The following is an 18,603-nucleotide window of genomic DNA, read 5'->3' as shown; positions in this document are numbered from 1 at the left end:
CTAGCTAACGAGGTCTTTGACCGCATGATTAGAGGATGATTGAGCGCGGTTACTGTAGCATCACTGTAGCCAATAATGATGAAACTTGGCTCATTAGATTCGTCTCGAAAAGTTACACCCATTTTTAAAAAGATTTTACAAATAAACTTCGTTTAGTACTTCATGCATGCATTCGTTTTTTTTACAAAAGTTTTCGTCCAATCATCCAAACACGGCCCTCATCCGCATGTCTGCTCCGCTCTGCTTGGGGTCGTCGCCGGCGGGAGCAGAGCATACCCACCCCGCGCGGAGCGATGGCGTCGGCCGCGGCGGCCGTGGCCTTCGTCGGCGCCGACGAACTCAGCGTCGAGCTCTACGCCTCCTTCCTCCGCTCCGGCGCCCGCGTCCGCTGCTTCGTCCCCGAGGTCCGTCCCCGCTCACCTAATCGCCGCCCTTCCGCTCTTCCCCCACCCGCATGTCGCTTCGTTTCTCCGGGATGATCAAGCGTGGCTAATCGGTGACTCAGGCGCAGGCGGACCGGTCGGCATCGGCGGCGCTCGCAGAGCTGAGCGGCCTCCTCCGGTGCGCGAGCCCGGCGGAAGCCGCGCGAGGTGAGCCTGAACTCTCGAGCTCCAGTACTGGCCCGTTTCAATTCGAGATCGAGGCAGGCATACGGGTGGTGTGCGGGATGAGTGGCGACTAGCTGGGTCGGTAGGCGTGGGGTTCGCTGCTACGCATCTTCCGTGCGTGCGAGGCGTTTGTTGGAATGCCGGCCGAGGAGGTCGTGCTCAGCTGATCGATCGCATCATCTCAACCTATTGGTGACTGACTGACTGCAGATTCCGCGCTGGTGATCGTGCTGACCGACGCGGATGGGGTTGATGAGTTGTTCTTCGGAGATGAGGGTATAGTGAAAGGTACGTGTTATCAGTTGACTTTTAATTTGCCTGCAACCCTTGTGTTGGGTACAAGGTATAATTGATCCGATGTTTGTTTGAGCATTTTAGGATTGTGCACGGGTGCTTCCGTATTGATTCGGTCAACACTGCTGCCTAGTCAGCTGGAGAAGCTAGAGCAGAAACTTGCAGGTATCATATTTTGTTTGTCGACTCACATGCAGGACCTCTGTACTAAGACCTCTAGGTTCACTTTAATTACTTTCTTTGATAAAGAAGAGTGAAAGGTACATAAGTTAAAACCGGTTAGTAGATTACAAAGGGTATTCTCCCTCTAGAAGGATCACGCTGTTGGCCTGTTGCCCACGCCGCGGCCTCCTCTTTGTTTTTCACAATGAGAGATGTGGATGAAGATCGCAGTGCTTGGACGCTCTTGAGTTCCCTTCTTTCCAAATTTACCATGTGATCAGCAAGGTGAGGCTTTGCATTGCTCTGTGGGGGACAGAGGGTGAGTTGGTTATGTTGGTCCACCAATTTTGTGTGTTGGTGCCCTGTGCCACTCTTCTAGGTGCTGGCCCATAAATTCGGCTGTGCTAACCATGTCGTGGTAAGTTCCAAATCCTTCTTGTGAATCTGCACTCTGCCAACAGGTGATAAGCCGTTTCCATAGTTTGGTGGCTTAGCGGGATGGGCTGTGTCCACACATGCTGGGCTAGTCTGTCCGTGGACTGGACATGGTTTTGGGTGATGATCCAAGCAGAGAACTTGCATTTTGGGGGCGCCCATGATTTTGAAAGAGTATATATCTGGGGCGCTTTTGTCCAGCAACGAATACGCTTATAGGCCAAGGCGGCCATGTAGACTCCTGTGGCAGTTAGTTTCCAATATATTTGGTCTTCTCTATCCATTTGTAGCTCCACATTGTGAAGCAGGTTCGAAAGGGTTGCGAATTCACTTAAATGAGTGGTATGTTCCAGAGCATCTGCTGCCTTCCTATTTTTGGTTCACTTTAATTACCAGATGTAGGGAACTTTCACATTAAAAAAAACTGCCAAAATTCGTGTATAATTTTTGTGATTTTTATATTTGACTTCAGTTTTGAAGGGAGCACATTTGAAACTTGCTGCTGTGTCCACAGGCTGCATGTATACCCTTTTTTTTGTGAACACATGTATAACCATTGAGATCGACAGAGGATGTTATCTTCGAGATGAATGACTGGTACTTATCTTGCTTAATTTAATTTGCTGTGCAGGTGAAAAGAAGGACGCCCTTCTTCTTGATGGATACATTTTCAGTGGTCTTTCTGACGAATTGAAACAACAGATTGTTGTAAGCAGTGACACTTACGAGAATGTGAATTGCATGCATGTCTGTTTTCGTTTCTCTTATCATAATTTACTCTAAGAATATCAGGTTGTAGCATCTGGGAGACAGGATGTAGCAGAAAGAGCTAGACAGTTTTTCAATGGTAAGTCCAAATATCTCACTAATATTTCTGTCTGCTTTCGTATCCTATGATATGCTCAAGGTATGAGAATGCTATTTTTTTTTTTGGCGAGGGAGCTAAAACTTAATCTAAATGCTGAAACTTTTCAGGTCTAGACAAAACCATTTACTTTGCTGAAGGTGAATTTTGCACTAGCAGGTTGCTCTCCCTTTCTGACAAGAGTAATATATTTTTTCTGTTTCTGTATCAAGAACATGTAGCAGAATTGCATAGCATATCATTACTGAAGGACAAACAGTCCAGTAAAACCCTATAGCGGTGCTATGGAACATCAATCACAAAAGCTATGTTTATACCATTTAGTGAAACTACTATACAAGTATACAACAATGCGAACTATATATCTCATTTCTGTCATGAATAGCACTTGTATTCAATATGAGGGCTCTAGGGCCCAATATATACATGTATAGATATTAGGAAATATGCACAAAACCCCTTATACAACGGGGAAACTACAAAGGGTACATATACATCTAACAATTTCCCTGTACATTCTTCGCTAATGAACATGTAAAAGGCACTTGATGCCTTTCCTCACTACATCTACCATTTATCTGCAGCAAAATTAAGCTAGTAAATGATTTGCTGGAGAGCATTCATTTTATTGCATCTGTTGAAGCAATGTATCTTGGTGTTCGTGCTGGGATTCATCCATCAATTATCTATGACATAATATCAAATGCTGCTGGAAGCTCAAGGTTATTGGAGTGTTTTTATTGTTTGTGTTATATCTAAATGAATAATACTTGATATCCGTTTCAACTAAAATGTTACTACACTATATTCACAGGATATTTGTGGAGTTAGTTCCGAAACTTCTGAGTGAGGATCCTTTGCTTATTGACTTCCTAAACTCATCAAAGAAAAATGCGGTAAGTTCCTGTTCTTTTTATTATCAGAGTTGTAGGCGATTCCATGCTTAATTTCATGATCCTCTTATTTTTTTATACATGGGCATTTCGATATTGGTAACAGAAAAGAATTACTACTACTCCTTGGCTGAATGCTCCCGTTCTGAATTTCTAACAGTTTTACTTTTATAAAACATAGAGCTATGTGATGGATATGGCTAAAGCAGTAATATTTCCACTGCCACTTCTGGGTGTTGCCTACCAACAGTTGATACATGGTATGCTTAAATCTTTTTTACACAGCCTATTTGCCAGCCAGAGTGGGTATCATATGGCAAGACACTGTCCTAATGTCATTAATGGTTGGAATCAAAGGCTTGAGACAATCCATCCATGTTTACTATCTGTCTTGCTTTCATAACAAAACTACAACCTCTGCATGCTTGCTTATGCTGTTTTTGGTTTCATGTATTCTTCTCTGTAAAATTTGCAGGTTCTTCAGAAGTAACTGGAGATGTATCTGCCTCACCACTGATGGTGTGGAATAGTTGTTTGCACTCAAGTTTTTTTTTCCCCCCAAATCTGTTTTAGAATTTGGAACTGAACATTTCAGGTTTGGGAAGCATCATTTGGAGTAAACATCGTAGATGCTGCCAGTCAACAAATCTATGATGCAAGCAAATTAGCTGACCAGCTTGTTATGGAATCTAAATCAGCAAAGCGGATTGGCTTCATTGGTCTTGGAGCTATGGGTTTTGGAATGGCATCTCATTTGCTGAGATCAGGGTTCTATGTTGTTGCTTATGATGTGAGAACTCTTCAGACTTTTTTATCCTTCCCAACTTCATAATTAACCTCTATTATTGCAGTAGGGGGGAAAATGCACTAGGCACAATTTTTTCTTTCCAATTGCACATGTGTTGCTTTAACATTTTTGCATCCTGGAAATCTGGAAAATTCTCATGATGATTGCTGGATTCAGTCACTAATCATAGGCTTTTGGCTGTTAGCTGTGTTACACATGACGACGGATGCATTAGATTTATGTTTTGCTGTAACAACTTTACATGAATATGTCTATGATCCTAGAGCTACTACATGGAAATCCTTCCCCCTCAATGTTTAGCTTCTCTATTTCCCATTTAGGTCTACAAGCCAACAATGGTCAGGTTTGATGATTTAGGTGGATCAACAAAAGGTTCTCCTGAGGAACTAGCAAAAGGTAATTTACGAGGTTTTGCCATATGCTTTATAAATCTGCATCCCATAAAATTTTCTGGATCCTATATCATAACTGTCAAAACATGTCTCATGTAAAATGTAACCCTGTATCATTCAGTCTCGGGATAGATCATCTGTATATAACTAGTTTTTAAGGATCCATATGGCCATACAACTTTATTTCTTTGGAAGTATTCATGTGCATGGTAAGGTCACCAATGAAATTGAGTGTTACAAATGTTCCTGTCTGTTCAACTAGAAGAGTGGTTAAACACTGATACCTTGCATAAAGTTTGAACTAACTTGTTAGAGACAGCATTTATGATATACTAACCCCAAGCTGGTTGCAGATGTGGAAATACTTATTATCATGGTTGCAAATGAGTTTCAAGCTGATAGTGTTCTTTATGGAAGTGCTGGTGCAGTACCGGGTAATCTGTCGAAGCTTGGCCCTTCTGTTCTGATTTTGCAAAGTAAATGCATCTACCAAGTTGGTTTACTGTATAATGAGCTTAACTGCAGTACTGTGAATGCCCTTGTTTTCAGTCCTGTCAGCTGGAACATCTGTCATTCTGTCTTCTACAGTTTCTCCAGGATTTGTGATCCGCCTCAACAAAAGATTAGAAGGTAACAGCTCTTATCAAGTTTTACCTACCCAAAATAAGGTTCTACAGTATTCTCAAATTGTTTGCAAGGTTTATTATTTATCTTGCTGGTGATGTCTTCTAGGAGCCCCAGTGTTTATTAATGTTGCTCTTTGTTAATTTTCTTAAAATTAGAGAATAGTTTGCAATAACTTGGTATTGATTTTATTGAAACCAACTGTTATAGCTGAAAGCAATATGGCACGGGAAAGAATAGATTGATTATGGGGTGCTGATGCACACGTACATATATAGGCAAGGGTCTCCAGGGTTTATAGAAACACCACCAATCAGGAGCTCCTTGCCATATCTGAACCATCTATCCAAAACCCTAAGGCCCATGCGGCCACAATAGCTACGCTAACACGCCCCCGCAGTCTGATTGTCAGCCACTGCAAACGTTCAGACTGGACCTGAACTCCGTGAACACCGAAGATGGAAGGCCTTTGGTGAAGATGTCGGCGTACTGCGAGGATGTAGGTAAATGCATAACGCGGACATCACCAGTAGCCACGCGTTCCCGCATAAAGTGAAGATCAATCTCGATGTGCTTGGTACGCTGATGCTGAACCGGATTGGAGGACATGTAAACGGTGCTGATGTTGTCGCAGTAGACCAGTGAAGCTCGACGAGGAGGAGCGTGAAGCTCCAGGAGAAGTTGGTGCAACTAGGCGACTGCACGATATTCAGCCTCAGCACTGGATCGAGACACCGTGTTCTGATGCTTGGAGGACCACGAGACGAGATTGGAGCCAAGGAACACAGCATAGCCCGAGGTGGACTTGCGCGTGTCCGGGCATCCCGCCCAATCCACATCAGAATAGACTGTCAGCTCCGCTGTCGAGGAAGGTTGCAGCAGTAATCCAAGATCAAGAGTGCCTCGAACATAGCGTAGAATCCGCTTGAGAGCTGCCAGATGAGGCTCCCGAGGATCATGCATATGGAGACAAATCTGCTGCACAACATAGGCGATGTCGGGTCTGGTGAAGGTCAGCCACTGCAAAGCACCAGCAAGGCTCCGGTAGTCTGAGGCGCCCTGGACAGGGGCACCATCCGCAGGAAGTTTGGGATTGGTGTCCACAGGTGTCGAGCAGGGCTTGCATTCGGCCATGCCAGCACGGTCCAGAATATCCAACATATACTGCCGCTGAGAGAGCAAGAGACCAGTACCACAGCGCTGAACATGCATCCCAAGGAAGTGGTGTAACTCGCCAAGGTCTTTCATCGAGAACTCCTGCTGCAGAGCACGGATGGTGCGCCGAAGAAGATCCGGGGGCGAAGCAGTGAGCACAATGTCGTCGACATAGAGCAGGAGGTAGATGACGTCGGCTCCATGGTTGTAGACGAACAGTGAAGTATCAGACTTGGACTCGATGAACCCAAGTGTGAGAAGATGTGCTGCAAACCTGCTGTACCATGCACGGGGAGCCTGAGGCCGTACAGTGACTTGTTCAGCCGGCAGACGTAGTCGGGATGAACAGGATCCTCAAATCCGGCTGGCTGGGCACAGTAGACGGTCTCGGAGAGGGTGCCGTGAAGAAAGGCGTTCTTCACATCAAGCTGATGAACGGCCCACCCGCGAGACAGCGCTAAGGACAGCACTGTGCGCACGGTGGCAGGCTTGACGACGGGGCTGAAGGTCTCGTCGAAGTCGATGCCGGGGCGCTGGGTGAAGCCACGTAGAACCCACCGAGCCTTGTATCGCTTGAGGGAACCATCTGAGAGGAACTTGTGCTTGAATATCCACTTTCCAGAGACAATGTTGGAATGAGCGGGTCGAGACACAAGATCCCATGTATGGTTCTGCAGCAGAGCGGAGAGTTCTTCCTCCACAGCGGCCCGCCAATTCGGATCGGCAAGGGCACTACGGAAGGTCTTCGGAGTGGGGCGACGTGGTACATTGCCGGCTGCCGGAACCCGTGCTTAGCCCGAGTGGTCATGGCGTGCCTGTTCACCAGGGGGGGACAGGGACAGGGACGGCACCCTTTGGGAGAGGCGCAGGACCAGGAGGCGAGGCATAGACGGGTTCGGCAAGAACAGGCGCCCGACGAGGGTAGACGTGCCGGAAGTCCTCGAGGGGCCGGTGCGGATCGACCCGCAATGGCTGCTGGCGAGGAGGCGGTGAAGATGCAGCCGGGGGTGGCTGGCCGCAGGCAGCTGCAGGGCGGCCGCGGGCCGCCTGGAGCCGTCGAAGGTAGCACCGCGGGCACCAGAGGTGGTGCTGGGCAGGCGCTGGATCCATCGGGGGCCGCACGTGGCTGTGCGGCGACCGCACGTGGTCGTGCGGGAGGGACAGCTCCGGTACCTGCAGGCACCAATGGGAACCGGCGCAGCATTAGTGAGATCATCCAAAAACTCAAAGTCTGCCGGAGTGGGTGTAGGAGTCTCCTTGGAGAAAGGAAACGCGGTCTCGTCGAATGTGACATGACGAGAAATGATGACCCGGTTGGAGACGGTGTCAAGGCAGTGGTATCCTTTATGGTGAGAGTAGCCGAGAAAGACGAACAGGGTGGAGCGGGGTGCGAGCTTATGGCTAGCTGTGGCAGACAGGTTGGGGTAGCAGGCGCACCCAAAGACGCGAAGGTGATCGTAGGACGGCAACGCGCCATGGAGGGCGAAGTGCGGGGTCACGAACTCGAGCGTCTTTGTGGGCAGGATGTTGAGTAGGTATGTAGCGGTGGCGAGAGCCTCGGCCCAGTAGGAGGAGGGCATGCTAACCTGGAATAAAAGTGAGCGTATAATGTTGTTGGTTGAACGAATTATGCACTCAACTTTACCGTTCTGGGCTGAGGTGTAGGGGCATGACATGCGGAGGTGTGCGCCATGGGTGAGGAAGAAAGTTCGGGCGCTGGAGTTGTCGAATTTACGGCCGTTGTCACACTGGACGGCCTTAATGGAGGTGCCGAACTGGGTCGCTACATAGGCAAAGAAGTTAGCAATCGTAGGAAAAGTGTCAGATTTCATGCATAGAGGAAAAGTCCACAAGTGATGCGAACAATCATCCAAAATGACCAGATAATATTTGTAACCAGAGATACTAACAATAGGTGAAGTCCAAAGGTCACAATGTATTAGATTAAAATTGCTAGAAGCACGACAGGATGACGCATGAAACGGTAGACGAGTATGTCGACCTAACTGACAAGCATGACACAATGAATTGCCACTATCTTTATTACGAAAGGGTAGAATGGGTGCAAGCTTGGACATGCCCTCATGATCAGGATGTCCGAGACGTCGGTGCCAAAGCGAGGAGAGGCCGCCGAGAAGAGCTGTGGCTGCAGGACGACATAGTGGATATAGGGGCCCCGAGCTATTGCACCCGGCGAGAAGTCTCCTGGTTTGAAGGTCCTTCACAGAACAACCAGCGGGATCAAACTCAATAGAACAATTATTGTCGGAAGTAAACTGGCGCACAGATATGAGATTCTTAATGAGGTTCGGGGAAACAAGAACATTATTAAGAAAGAACGAACCAGGGAGCTGTGTGGAACCAGTAGCAGTGACAGGTAAAAGAGAACCGTTACCGACAATAATGGACGAAGGAGAAGGATACCACGAAAAATAAGTATGTGAAAGTGTGTTAGGATCAGAGGTCATATGGGATGTAGCACCTGAATCGAAGTACCAGTCGTTGGTGGCAGGTTGCTGGAGATTCATGGTGCTGAAGGAGGAAGCCAATGACTGCTGATCCCAGGAGGAGGGGGCGATGGAGGGGTTCTGGAACCCTGGCGGCGCCCACTGCAGCTGGGCCTGAAGCTGCTGCGCCTGTGCCTGCTGCTGGAGCTGTGCCTGCGCCTGCGCTTGCTGCGCCTGCGCTTGGGCCTGCGCCTAGGCCTGTTGCTAGCCGTGTTGCTGCATGGCGTAGGCCTGGGCCTGAGCGTGCGCCTGGGCCAGCAGCGCCTGCTACGGCGGCAGGCCGGCGGGAACGGGCAGAGGGGCCAGCAGAGGCCGCGGGCCGGGCCACATCTGAATGGACCCGGCCCACGGGTTGTGGAGCAACAGCCAGGGCGCAGTGGAGGCGCCCGAGCCGGCCCCCTTTGATGATGGATAACTCTTGTGTCCTCTTGGTCTTTGTGAGGCTGCAGCACAGCAGCACCCTTTAGCATCTTGGACTGGCTTTAGTGTCCTCTCTAGGACAGCAGTTAGTGTCCTCTCTAGGACAGCAGTTAGACTAGCATTATTGGCTTAGTCGTTAACTGCCAGCAGCCTGTTGTATATATATGTGGCCACCCCTCCCGTTGGAAGGCATGGCATTGTGTTTGAGTGAATGAAGAAAACCAGAAAATTGCTCCAACACTGAGTGTCATCCTCTCAGCTCAATGAGAGTGAAAATTGAGCTTCTAACATCTAGTATCAGAGCCGTACTTTCCTGTAGGTTAGACATCTCCTGCTCCTCTCCTTCCCAAGCAGCCCAGCCACTCCCAGCAGCAGCTAGCGCAGCAGCATCTGCTGCAGCCCCATTTCCCCTTTCCTCGCCCGAGCAGACAGGCTGCGTCTTCTCCACGCAGCAGCCCCTTGGAGGCGCGCCATGTCCAACGCATCGTCTCGGCGCTGGGTCGCCTCGAGCGCACGACGTCAGCGAGACGCCGAGCTCGCCGCGGCAGAGGAGCGCAGGCGAGCGACGGCACAAGCCGCTGCAGCAGCGGCGAGGGCGGCCTGGCTGGCAGCAGCGGAGTTGGCGGTGGCCAAGGCGGAGGTGGAGGCAGAGGAGGCGGAGGATGCAGCGCGTGCGGCGGAGGTCGAGGTTGAGACCTTGTGCGGCAGCCTCAGTGGCTCCATCGCCGGCGACACCACCGCCGACGGGGACCTTGAGGAGCTGGAGAGGGAGAGGGCGCAGGAGTGGACCGCGCGGTGGGCAGCAGCTCCCGGCTACCACGGCCTCCAGGCGGTGGTTCGGGACGTTGGTCCCGGTGGCGGGTGGCCAACCCTCACCAAGTCCAACTACGTCGAGTGGGCTGCGGTGATGAGGGTGAGGCTCCAGGTGCGGCACATGTGGGATGCCGTCCAGTACGACGATGTCGACTACGACAAGGACCGTCGGGCGCTGGATGCGCTCATCGCCGCAGTCCCTCCCGAGATGCAATTCTCACTTTCCTAGAAGGAGACTGCCAAGGAGGCCTGGGACGCCATTGCTGCGGCTCGCATCGGCAGCGACCGCGCCCGCAAGTCCACATTGCAGGCGCTTCGCAAGGAGTGGGAGAACCTGGCCTTCAAGCCAGGTGAAGACGTCGATGACTTTGCTCTCCGTCTTAACACTGTTGCAGAAGATGGTGACGTTCGGCGACGACACCTACGACGAGGAGAGAGCTGTCGAGAAGCTCTTCCGCTGTGTCCCTGAGAGGTACAGGCTGACCGCTCGCTCGATCGAGTCTCTGCTGGACCTCTCCACCATGACGATCGAGGAGGCGATAGGTCGCCTCAAGGTCGTCGACAGTGACGAGCCACAGCCTCCCTCTAGAGGCATCTCCATCGGCGGGAAGCTCCACCTCACTCAGGAGCAGTGGGAGGCTCGGCACGGTGATGGGAATAGTGGGGAGCCCTCTTCCTCGACTGGTGGCCGCAAGCGCGGCAAGCCGCGCAGGGGGCGCGGAGGTGCCCTGGCCGGAGCACGAGGGCGCGCTGAGGGCGGCGCCCGCGGAGGCGCTCAGGGCGGCGCCGCCGATAGGCCCAAGGCGGCACGAGACGACGCTTGCCACAACTGTGGCAGGCCCGGCCACTGGGCCAAGGACTGCCCGCAGCGGAGGCGTGGCGGCCAAGCCCACGTCGTGGAGGCCCAGCCGGATGACGAGGCGGCTCTGTTCCTGCTCCACGAGGCCATGGAGCTCCACCCGGCGGCATCATCTGCCACCACCCTACTCCACCTCGACGAGCCGCGTGCCCGAGTCCTCGGCAACGGCTCCGACGACGACAGAATCGACGACTGGTACCTCGACTCCGGCGCCACGCACCACATGACCGGACGGCGAGAGTTCTTCTCCGACCTGGACACCGACGTAGGTGGCTCCGTCAGGTTTGGGGACTCCTCCGCCGTGGAGATCAAGGGCGTGGGCTCCGTGATCTTCACCGCCAAGTCTGAAGAGCATCGAATGCTCACCGGAGTCTACTACATCCCGGCGCTGCGGAACTCCATCATCAGCCTTGGGCAGCTCGATGAGAGAGGCTCACGCGTGGTGATCGACAGCGGGGTCCTTCGCATCTGGGACCATCGTCGTCAGCTTCTCGCCAAGGTGGTTCGAGGGAAGAACCGCCTCTACATCCTCCACGTCGGGGTGGCCCAGCCTCTTTGTCTTGCAGCTCGCAGGGACGACAAGGCATGGCAGTGGCACGAGTGCTTTGGGCACCTCCACTTTGAGGCCCTGAAGCAGCTCGGCGCCAAGGAGATGGTGCGAGGCCTCCCGTGTCTCGACCACGTGGATCAGCTCTGCGACGTCTGCGTGCTGACGAAGCAGAGGCAGCACCCCTTCCCCCAGCAGGCGAGCTTCCGAGCCAGGGAGCGGCTCGAGCTCGTGCATGGGGACTTGTGTGGCCCGGTGACACCGGCCACACTAGGAGGACGGCGCTACTTCCTGCTGCTCGTCGACGATCTCTCCCGCTACATGTGGGTGATGATCCTCGGCAGCAAGGGAGAGGCTGCGGACGCCATCAGGCGTGCTCAGGCTGCTGCGGAGGCAGAGAGCGGCCGCAAGTTGCGCGTGCTGCGCACCGACAACGGCGGCGAGTTCACGGCGGCCAAGTTCGTGGCGTACTGCGCGGATGAGGGCATCCAGCACTACTACTCTGCGCCATACAGCCCGCAGCAGAACGGCGTCGTCGAGCGGCCCAACCAGACGGTTGTGGGGGTGGCCTGGGCCCTCCTCAAGCAGAGGGGGATGCCAGCTGTCTTCTGGGGAGAGGCAGTGGTGACGGCCGTCTACATCCTCAACCGCTCGTCCACCAAGGCACTCGACGGGATGACGCCGTATGAGGCTTGGCATGGGCGTAAGCCGGCGGTCTCCCACCTGCGGGTCTTCAGCTGCCTCGCGTTTGCCAATGAGCTTGGCCACATCGGCAAGCTCGACGACAGGAGCAGTCCGGGAGTGTTCATCGGCTACGTGGAGGGCTCGAAGGCCTACCGCATTCTCGATCCGGAGACACAGCGTGTGCGCATGGCGCGCGACGTTTTTGACGACGGGCGAGGATGGGCGTGGGACAAGGCGGTGGACGACGGCTCGACTCCGACGTACGACGACTTCATCGTCGAGTACGTCCACTTCGGGGAGCTGGGGAGTAGGCAGCACTTCTTCGCCGAACGTGCCTACCCCAGTCCCCGAGCCTCTACCGACTCCGGCGCCCGCTACACCGGCGGCACCACGCTCTCCAGCCATGACTCCGGCTGCGCCAAGTTCCTCGGCTGCACCACCACAGCCGGCGACGCCACGCACTCCAGCACCGACAGCCACTCCTCCGGGCACGTCTACTCCAGCACCTGCTCATACTGAGCACAGCCCGGTGGAGTTCGCTACTTCGCTCTCTCACGACGAGGAGCGCATCAACGCGTACCACGACGGCGAGCCGTTGTGGTACCGCTCGATGGAGGACCTTCTCGGCGATCAGCCGACGCCGGGTCTGGTGCCTCACGACCTGGAGGCGCAGTTGCACCTCGCGTGCGACGACGGCGAGCCTCGGTCTTTCGCAGAGGCCGAGGGACACGTGGCATGGCGTGCCGCGATGCAGTCGGAGATGGATGCAGTTGTGAAGAACCGCACCTGGGAGCTTGCCGATCTCCCTCGCGGTCACCGTGCGATCACCCTTAAGTGGGTGTTCAAGCTGAGGAGGGATGAAGCTAGCGCCATCGTCAAGCACAAGGCTCGCCTAGTGGCACGAGATTTCGTGCAGCAGGAGGGGGTCGACTTTGACGATGCCTTTGCCCCCGTGGCACGGATGGAGTCCGTGCAACTTCTCCTTGCGCTGGCTGCCCAGGAGGGCTGGCGCGTCCATCACATGGACGTCAAGTCGGCGTTTCTTAATGACGACTTGAAGGAGGAGGTCTACGTGCACCAGCCGCCGGGGTTTGCGATCCCCGGCAAGGAGGGTAAGGTGCTACGTTTGCGCAAAACCCTCTATGGCTTGCGGCAGGCCCCGAGGGCGTGGAACGCCAAGCTGGACTCCACGCTCAAGGGGATGGGCTTCGAGCAAAGCCCGCATGAGGCGGCCATCTACCGGCGGGGCAATGGCGGCAATGCCCTGCTGGTGGGTGTCTACGTCGACGACTTGGTGATCACCGGCACCAAGGATGCGGAGGTGGCGGCGTTCAAGGAGGAGATGAAGGCCACCTTCCAGATGAGCGACCTGGGGCCTCTCTCCTTCTACCTGGGGATCGAGGTGCACCAGGACGACTCCGGGATCACATTTCGACAGACCGCCTACGCCGAGCGCGTCGTCGAGCTAGCTGGGCTCACCGACTGCAACCCAGCTCTCACTCCGATGTAGGAGAGGCTGAAGCTGAGCCGTGATAGCACGGCGGAAGAGGTGGACGCTATTCAGTACCGGCGCCTTGTGGGGAGACTCCGCTACCTCGCCCACACACAGCCGGACTTGGCGTTCTCCGTCGGCTACGTTAGTCGGTTCATGCAGCGACCGACGACAGAGCACCAGTAGGCTGTGAAGAGGATCATCCGCTATGTTGCGGGGACTCTCGACCACGGTCTCCACTACCCGAGGTGCCCTGGAGCGGCACACTTCATCGGGTACAGTGACAGCGACCACGCCGGCGACATCAACACCAGCAAGAGCACGAGCGGGATCCTCTTCTTCCTCGGCGAGTGCCTCGTTAGCTGGCAGTCGGTCAAGCAGCAGGTGGTGGCCTTGTTCAGCTGCGAGGCCGAGTACATAGCGGCCTCCACCGCGTCGACTCAGGCGCTCTGGCTCGCTCGATTGCTTGGTGATCTCCTCGGCACAGACACTGGAGTGGTGGAGCTCAGGGTGGACAGTAAGTCCGCTCTAGCCCTGGCGAAGAACCCCATTTTCCACGAACGGAGCAAGCACATTCGGATGAGGTATCACTTCATCCGAGGCTGCTTGGAGGAAGCATAAGCCGAGCTACATCAACACCAAGGATCAGCTTGCGGATCTGCTCACCAAGCCTCTTGGGAGGATCAAGTTCCTTGACCTCTGCTCCAGGACCAGGATGGTCCAACCTTCCCACAAGACACACAAGACTTAGGGGGAGAATGATGGATAACTCTTGTGTCCTCTTGGTTTTTGTGGGGCTGCAGCACAGCAGCACCCTTTAGCATCTTGGACTGGCTTTAGTGTTCTCTCTAGGACAGCAGTTAGTGTCCTCTCTAGGACAGCAGTTAGTGTCCTCCCCAGGACAGCAGTTAGACTAGCTTTAGACTAGCATCATTGGCTTAGTCGTTGGCTGCCAGCAGCCTGCTGTATATATATGTGGCCACCCCTCCCGTTGGAAGGCATGACATTGTGTTTGAGTGAATGAAGAAAACCAGAAAATTGCCCCAACACTGAGTGTCATCCTCTCAGCTCAATGAGAGTGAAAATTGAGTTTCTAACATTGGAGGTCCCAGAGCCGCCGGAGGAGGAAGGAGTGCCGCCCGGAGCACCGCCGGACTTGCTGCGCTGCTTGTTCCGCCGCGGCTTGGACTTGGAAGAGGCACCCCCGGAGCTGGAGCCACCCGAGCGCTGGTCGGATGGCTGGCCGCCGCCCGCAGGAGGGGCGGTTTGGAGGGCTTCGACGTGGCCGCAACAAGGGCAGTAGGGGACGCCACCAGCTTGTGCGCCATGGTCAACTCCTCCAAGGTGAGCTCAGAGACGACGTCCTAGAACTACGGGAACGGGCGGCCGCGGCGGAGATGGTGGCCGATGTCGTTGTACCAGTCGTTGAGCCCACGGATGACGTTGAGAACCAACGTGCGATCGGTGACGGGCTCACCAAGGGCAGCGAGGCTGTCCGCCATGGTCTTGAAACGGCGGTAGTAGTCGGCGATGGAGAGATCGCCCTGGACGAAGTTCCGGAACTGCAGGTCGAGGTGGAGCGCGTGAGTCTCCCGGTTCCCCAAAAATTGGGTTTCCAGACGTCGCGGGCTGTAGAGGTGTGCTCCATCACTGTCTCAGCAAGATCGGTGGAGATGGTGCCTGCAATCCATGATTTGACGACGCAGTCCATGCGTACCCAGTCGGGGAAGTTCGGCGCCGGAGTGTCGTTGAGGACGTGATCCTCGAGGGAGTACTTCCTGACGACGAGGAGGAACTCATCCCGCCAGCGGTTGTAGTTGTCGGTGGCGATGTCGAGGATGGAGTGGACGAAGCTGCGGATGTTCTGGACACCCACGGCCTGGACGTGCAGATTGATCACGGCGGCGGCTTCATGTTGAAGCATGGCGCTGTGAAGATCGCTGCCGTCGCTGGAGTGGTCGTTGCCGCCCTGGGCGTCGTCGATGGCAGCGGCGGCGGCCTTGCGCGCTGCAGCAGCGCGCTGGAGGGCCTCGCGCTGGCGAGCAGCGAGGGCGTCGATCTCCTTGGAGGCGTCGGCCGCCTCCTGCTCGGCCTTGGCGGCCTGGGCAAGAGCAGCGTCGCGGGGAGCCTGGCGCTCCTTGCGCGCGGCCTCGGCGGCCTCCGCAGCGGCGGCAGCCTTGGGGGAGGGGGGAGGGGATCAGGCCATGGCGCAGCCAAAGGGAGGGCTGGCGCAAGCTTTAGGGCAGCGGAAGGGGAAGAATTGGGGGGGGGGGGGGGGGGGGGAGTCCCGGACTCTTCATACCATGAAAGCAATATGGCACGGGAAAGAATAGATTGATTATGGGGTGCTGATGCACACGTACATATATAGGCAAGGGTCTCCAGGGTTTATAGAAACACCACCAATCAGGAGATCCTTGCCATATCTGAACCATCTATCCAAAACCCTAAGGCCCATGCAGCCAAGACACCAAGGCCCATGCGGCCACAATAGCTACGCTAACAATAGCCATGAAGGTTATACCTTCAAGAAGTGTTGATGATGTTACTAGGTGTTTTTGTGATTTGAAAGTTGTGTACGGTTTTCTGTGATCAAAAGGTTTGGTATCATTGACTATACTTCCATACAGCTGAATGCCGAGATATAAAGTTGGTTGATGCTCCGGTATCTGGTGGTGTCAAAAGGGCAGCAGATGGGACTCTAACTGTATGATACACTAATACATCAATTTAATATGGACATGATGTTATAGCCCTAATTGAAATAACGCTGTTCATTATTTTAACAGATAATGGCATCAGGGACAGATGAAGCTCTTCATTGTGCAGGTGCTGTTCTATCAGGTAATAAAGATGACTACCTGAACATCATTGTATGTTAGTTCCTAGACAAACATCCAGAGATTGGCCAGTGGCTTATCAGTTTTAAATAACAGCACTGAGTGAGAAATTGTATATCATCAAAGGAGGATGTGGAGCTGCAAGGTGATTCTTCTTGGCTTGTAGTTTTTTCATCAGCACTAAGTGGTTGTTTGCATAATATATACTTAAAACGTATTAATATTCATTTGTATATAAATGGGTATCTATTTTCTCATTCTTTCCAGTTCTGTTAAGATGGTCAACCAACTTCTTGCTGGGGTTCATATAGCCTCAGCAGCTGAAGCCATGGCATTTGCTGCTCGACTAAATCTGAGAACAAGACGTCTTTTTGAAATTTTGCAACATGCAAGAGGTTATTCATGGTATATTTCTTTGATTATGCCCTTCGTCACTTTAATCTGTCACTTCTTGATCTTTATGTTTTAATTTATGTTTCTTTCTTTTGATTTTGTTAGTTGACTAGCAAACTGATAAGAAAAGAAATGGAACATTTAAGGAAACTAGTTTTTGCCAACTAACAGTTCCTTTAGATTCCATAATTTAATGGTCTTTTATAATTCTTTATACAATGCTTGTACACTTTATAATGTATTAAGCTGGCTAGTGGCTAGATGATTCCTGATATAAGCAATATCCATCCTGCAGGATGTTTGGAAATCGTGTGCCACACATGCTCGATAATGATTATACACCTTATTCTGCAGTGGATATATTTGTCAAGGATCTTGTATGGATAACGAACTGCCAACCTTTAACTTATTGATGTTGTTAGCTACTATCAGTATATTCTAAGTGCTCGTATCTTGTCTTTGATAGGGTATAGTATCTTCTGAAAGTTCCAATTCGAAGATCCCAGTGCATGTCTCTACTATTGCTCATCAGCTATTTATATCAGGTTGTTTTCTGTAAGAAAACAAAGATCTCTTATTTGATTGTGTATTTCTGTTTCAGATGGTTCTTGCTTTTACATGAAAAAAAATGTCCTGAATAATGTCATCGCATCGTATTTTAGAAATCAACCATCAAGCAATATGTCTTCCTTGAATAACAAGTGCTAAATTATATTGCTACTATTAATTCGTGATGCATTTATAACAGGATCTGCTTCTGGGTGGGGTCGATACGATGATGCTGCTGTTGTCAAGGTGTGTATTATGTTCTTTAGGAAGTTGGAATTTGACCATTCTGAAATATTACAGCCCTAATCTTTTTTTACGAGATATTACAGCCCTAATCTGATCACCCATTCAGTCTTTACTAATTTACTGTATAATTTTTATATCAGTCTGACAACAGGGTTGTGACTGCAGGTCTATGAGACATTAACTGGTGTTAAAGTAGAAGGGAAGCCTCCCCTGCTTAGTAAAGAAGATGTCCTTCATTCTCTTCCTGCTGAATGGCCAGAAGATCCAATGGACGACCTTGTTTCTGTTGCATCTCGTAATAGCAAAAAGATTCTTGTAGTTTTAGATGATGATCCAACTGGAACTCAAACAGTACATGATATAGAAGTTTTAACTGAATGGTAAACCTCAGAATTTATGTTTTATTTAGTCTCTATATATATTGCACTAGCATACATTTATATATGAGTTTCATTGATGTACGTTAAATACATGGTTTCTTAAGCCTAGCATGGAATTAAACTGCAGGCCTGTTGAAGCCCTTGTCGAACAATTTCTCAAGCTACCAACTTGCTTTTTCATTTTGACAAACTCTCGTTCAATGACTGCTGATAAGGTAAGGGAATGATGTTATAGCAGTTAATTATTAAATTTGCAGCCCCTTGAAATGTGTGTATATATATTTAACTATTTCACTGTAATAGGCTATGTTGCTAGTACAAACTATCTGCAGAAATCTCGAAGCTGCAGCAAAGAATGTCCCTGGTGTTAGTTATACAGTGGTCTTGAGAGGTGATTCAACTCTACGTGGGCATTTCCCAGAGGTTAATATCAAAATTCGTACATGTTTGATTTTTTTTCTTCCTTTTCATTTTCCATGGTCATCATCATTCTACTTTCCAGGAAGCTGATGCAGCTGTCTCAGTATTAGGCGAGATGGATGCTTGGATAATCTGTCCATTTTTCCTTCAAGGTGGACGATACACTATTAATGACATCCACTATGTTGCAGACTCTGACAGGTAATCTATGGTAGCT

The 18,603-nt window shown here is 51.8% G+C and overlaps 1 protein-coding gene across 6 annotated transcripts in view; it reads left to right on the top strand.

The window, feature by feature from the left end:
* Positions 1 to 217: 217 nt before the first annotated feature.
* LOC120670847 overlaps positions 218 to 18,603 on the top strand; it is a 36,646-nt gene continuing 18,260 nt past the window's right edge. The window contains exons 1-26 of one of the 6 annotated variants that reach the window (XM_039951016.1): positions 218 to 404; positions 512 to 590; positions 819 to 896; positions 987 to 1,067; positions 2,131 to 2,207; positions 2,292 to 2,346; positions 2,475 to 2,523; positions 2,949 to 3,086; positions 3,179 to 3,260; positions 3,439 to 3,517; positions 3,733 to 3,776; positions 3,853 to 4,047; positions 4,386 to 4,461; positions 4,811 to 4,891; positions 5,007 to 5,087; positions 16,189 to 16,265; positions 16,348 to 16,402; positions 16,495 to 16,543; positions 16,666 to 16,803; positions 17,087 to 17,168; positions 17,258 to 17,336; positions 17,540 to 17,586; positions 17,752 to 17,966; positions 18,094 to 18,181; positions 18,270 to 18,389; positions 18,469 to 18,587. In XM_039951016.1, the coding sequence (XP_039806950.1) occupies positions 294 to 404; positions 512 to 590; positions 819 to 896; positions 987 to 1,067; positions 2,131 to 2,207; positions 2,292 to 2,346; positions 2,475 to 2,523; positions 2,949 to 3,086; positions 3,179 to 3,260; positions 3,439 to 3,517; positions 3,733 to 3,776; positions 3,853 to 4,047; positions 4,386 to 4,461; positions 4,811 to 4,891; positions 5,007 to 5,087; positions 16,189 to 16,265; positions 16,348 to 16,402; positions 16,495 to 16,543; positions 16,666 to 16,803; positions 17,087 to 17,168; positions 17,258 to 17,336; positions 17,540 to 17,586; positions 17,752 to 17,966; positions 18,094 to 18,181; positions 18,270 to 18,389; positions 18,469 to 18,587 (2,375 nt within the window). In that variant the 5' untranslated portion in view covers positions 218 to 293. Of the gene's footprint in view, positions 405 to 505; positions 591 to 818; positions 897 to 986; positions 1,842 to 1,971; positions 2,021 to 2,050; positions 2,208 to 2,283; positions 2,347 to 2,474; positions 2,524 to 2,948; positions 3,087 to 3,178; positions 3,261 to 3,438; positions 3,518 to 3,732; positions 3,777 to 3,852; positions 4,048 to 4,385; positions 4,462 to 4,810; positions 4,892 to 5,006; positions 5,088 to 16,188; positions 16,266 to 16,347; positions 16,403 to 16,494; positions 16,544 to 16,665; positions 16,804 to 17,086; positions 17,169 to 17,257; positions 17,337 to 17,539; positions 17,587 to 17,751; positions 17,967 to 18,093; positions 18,182 to 18,269; positions 18,390 to 18,468; positions 18,588 to 18,603 lie in introns of those variants that run through there. The other 5 variants (XM_039951015.1, XM_039951019.1, XM_039951017.1 and 2 more) reach the window with 5 other exon arrangements.

Source organism: Panicum virgatum, chromosome 4N, assembly GCF_016808335.1.
Source record: "Panicum virgatum strain AP13 chromosome 4N, P.virgatum_v5, whole genome shotgun sequence".
Taxonomy (NCBI): domain Eukaryota; kingdom Viridiplantae; phylum Streptophyta; class Magnoliopsida; order Poales; family Poaceae; genus Panicum; species Panicum virgatum.
Note: the sequence above shows the minus strand (reverse complement) of the source record. Positions and strands in the feature narration are given on the sequence as shown.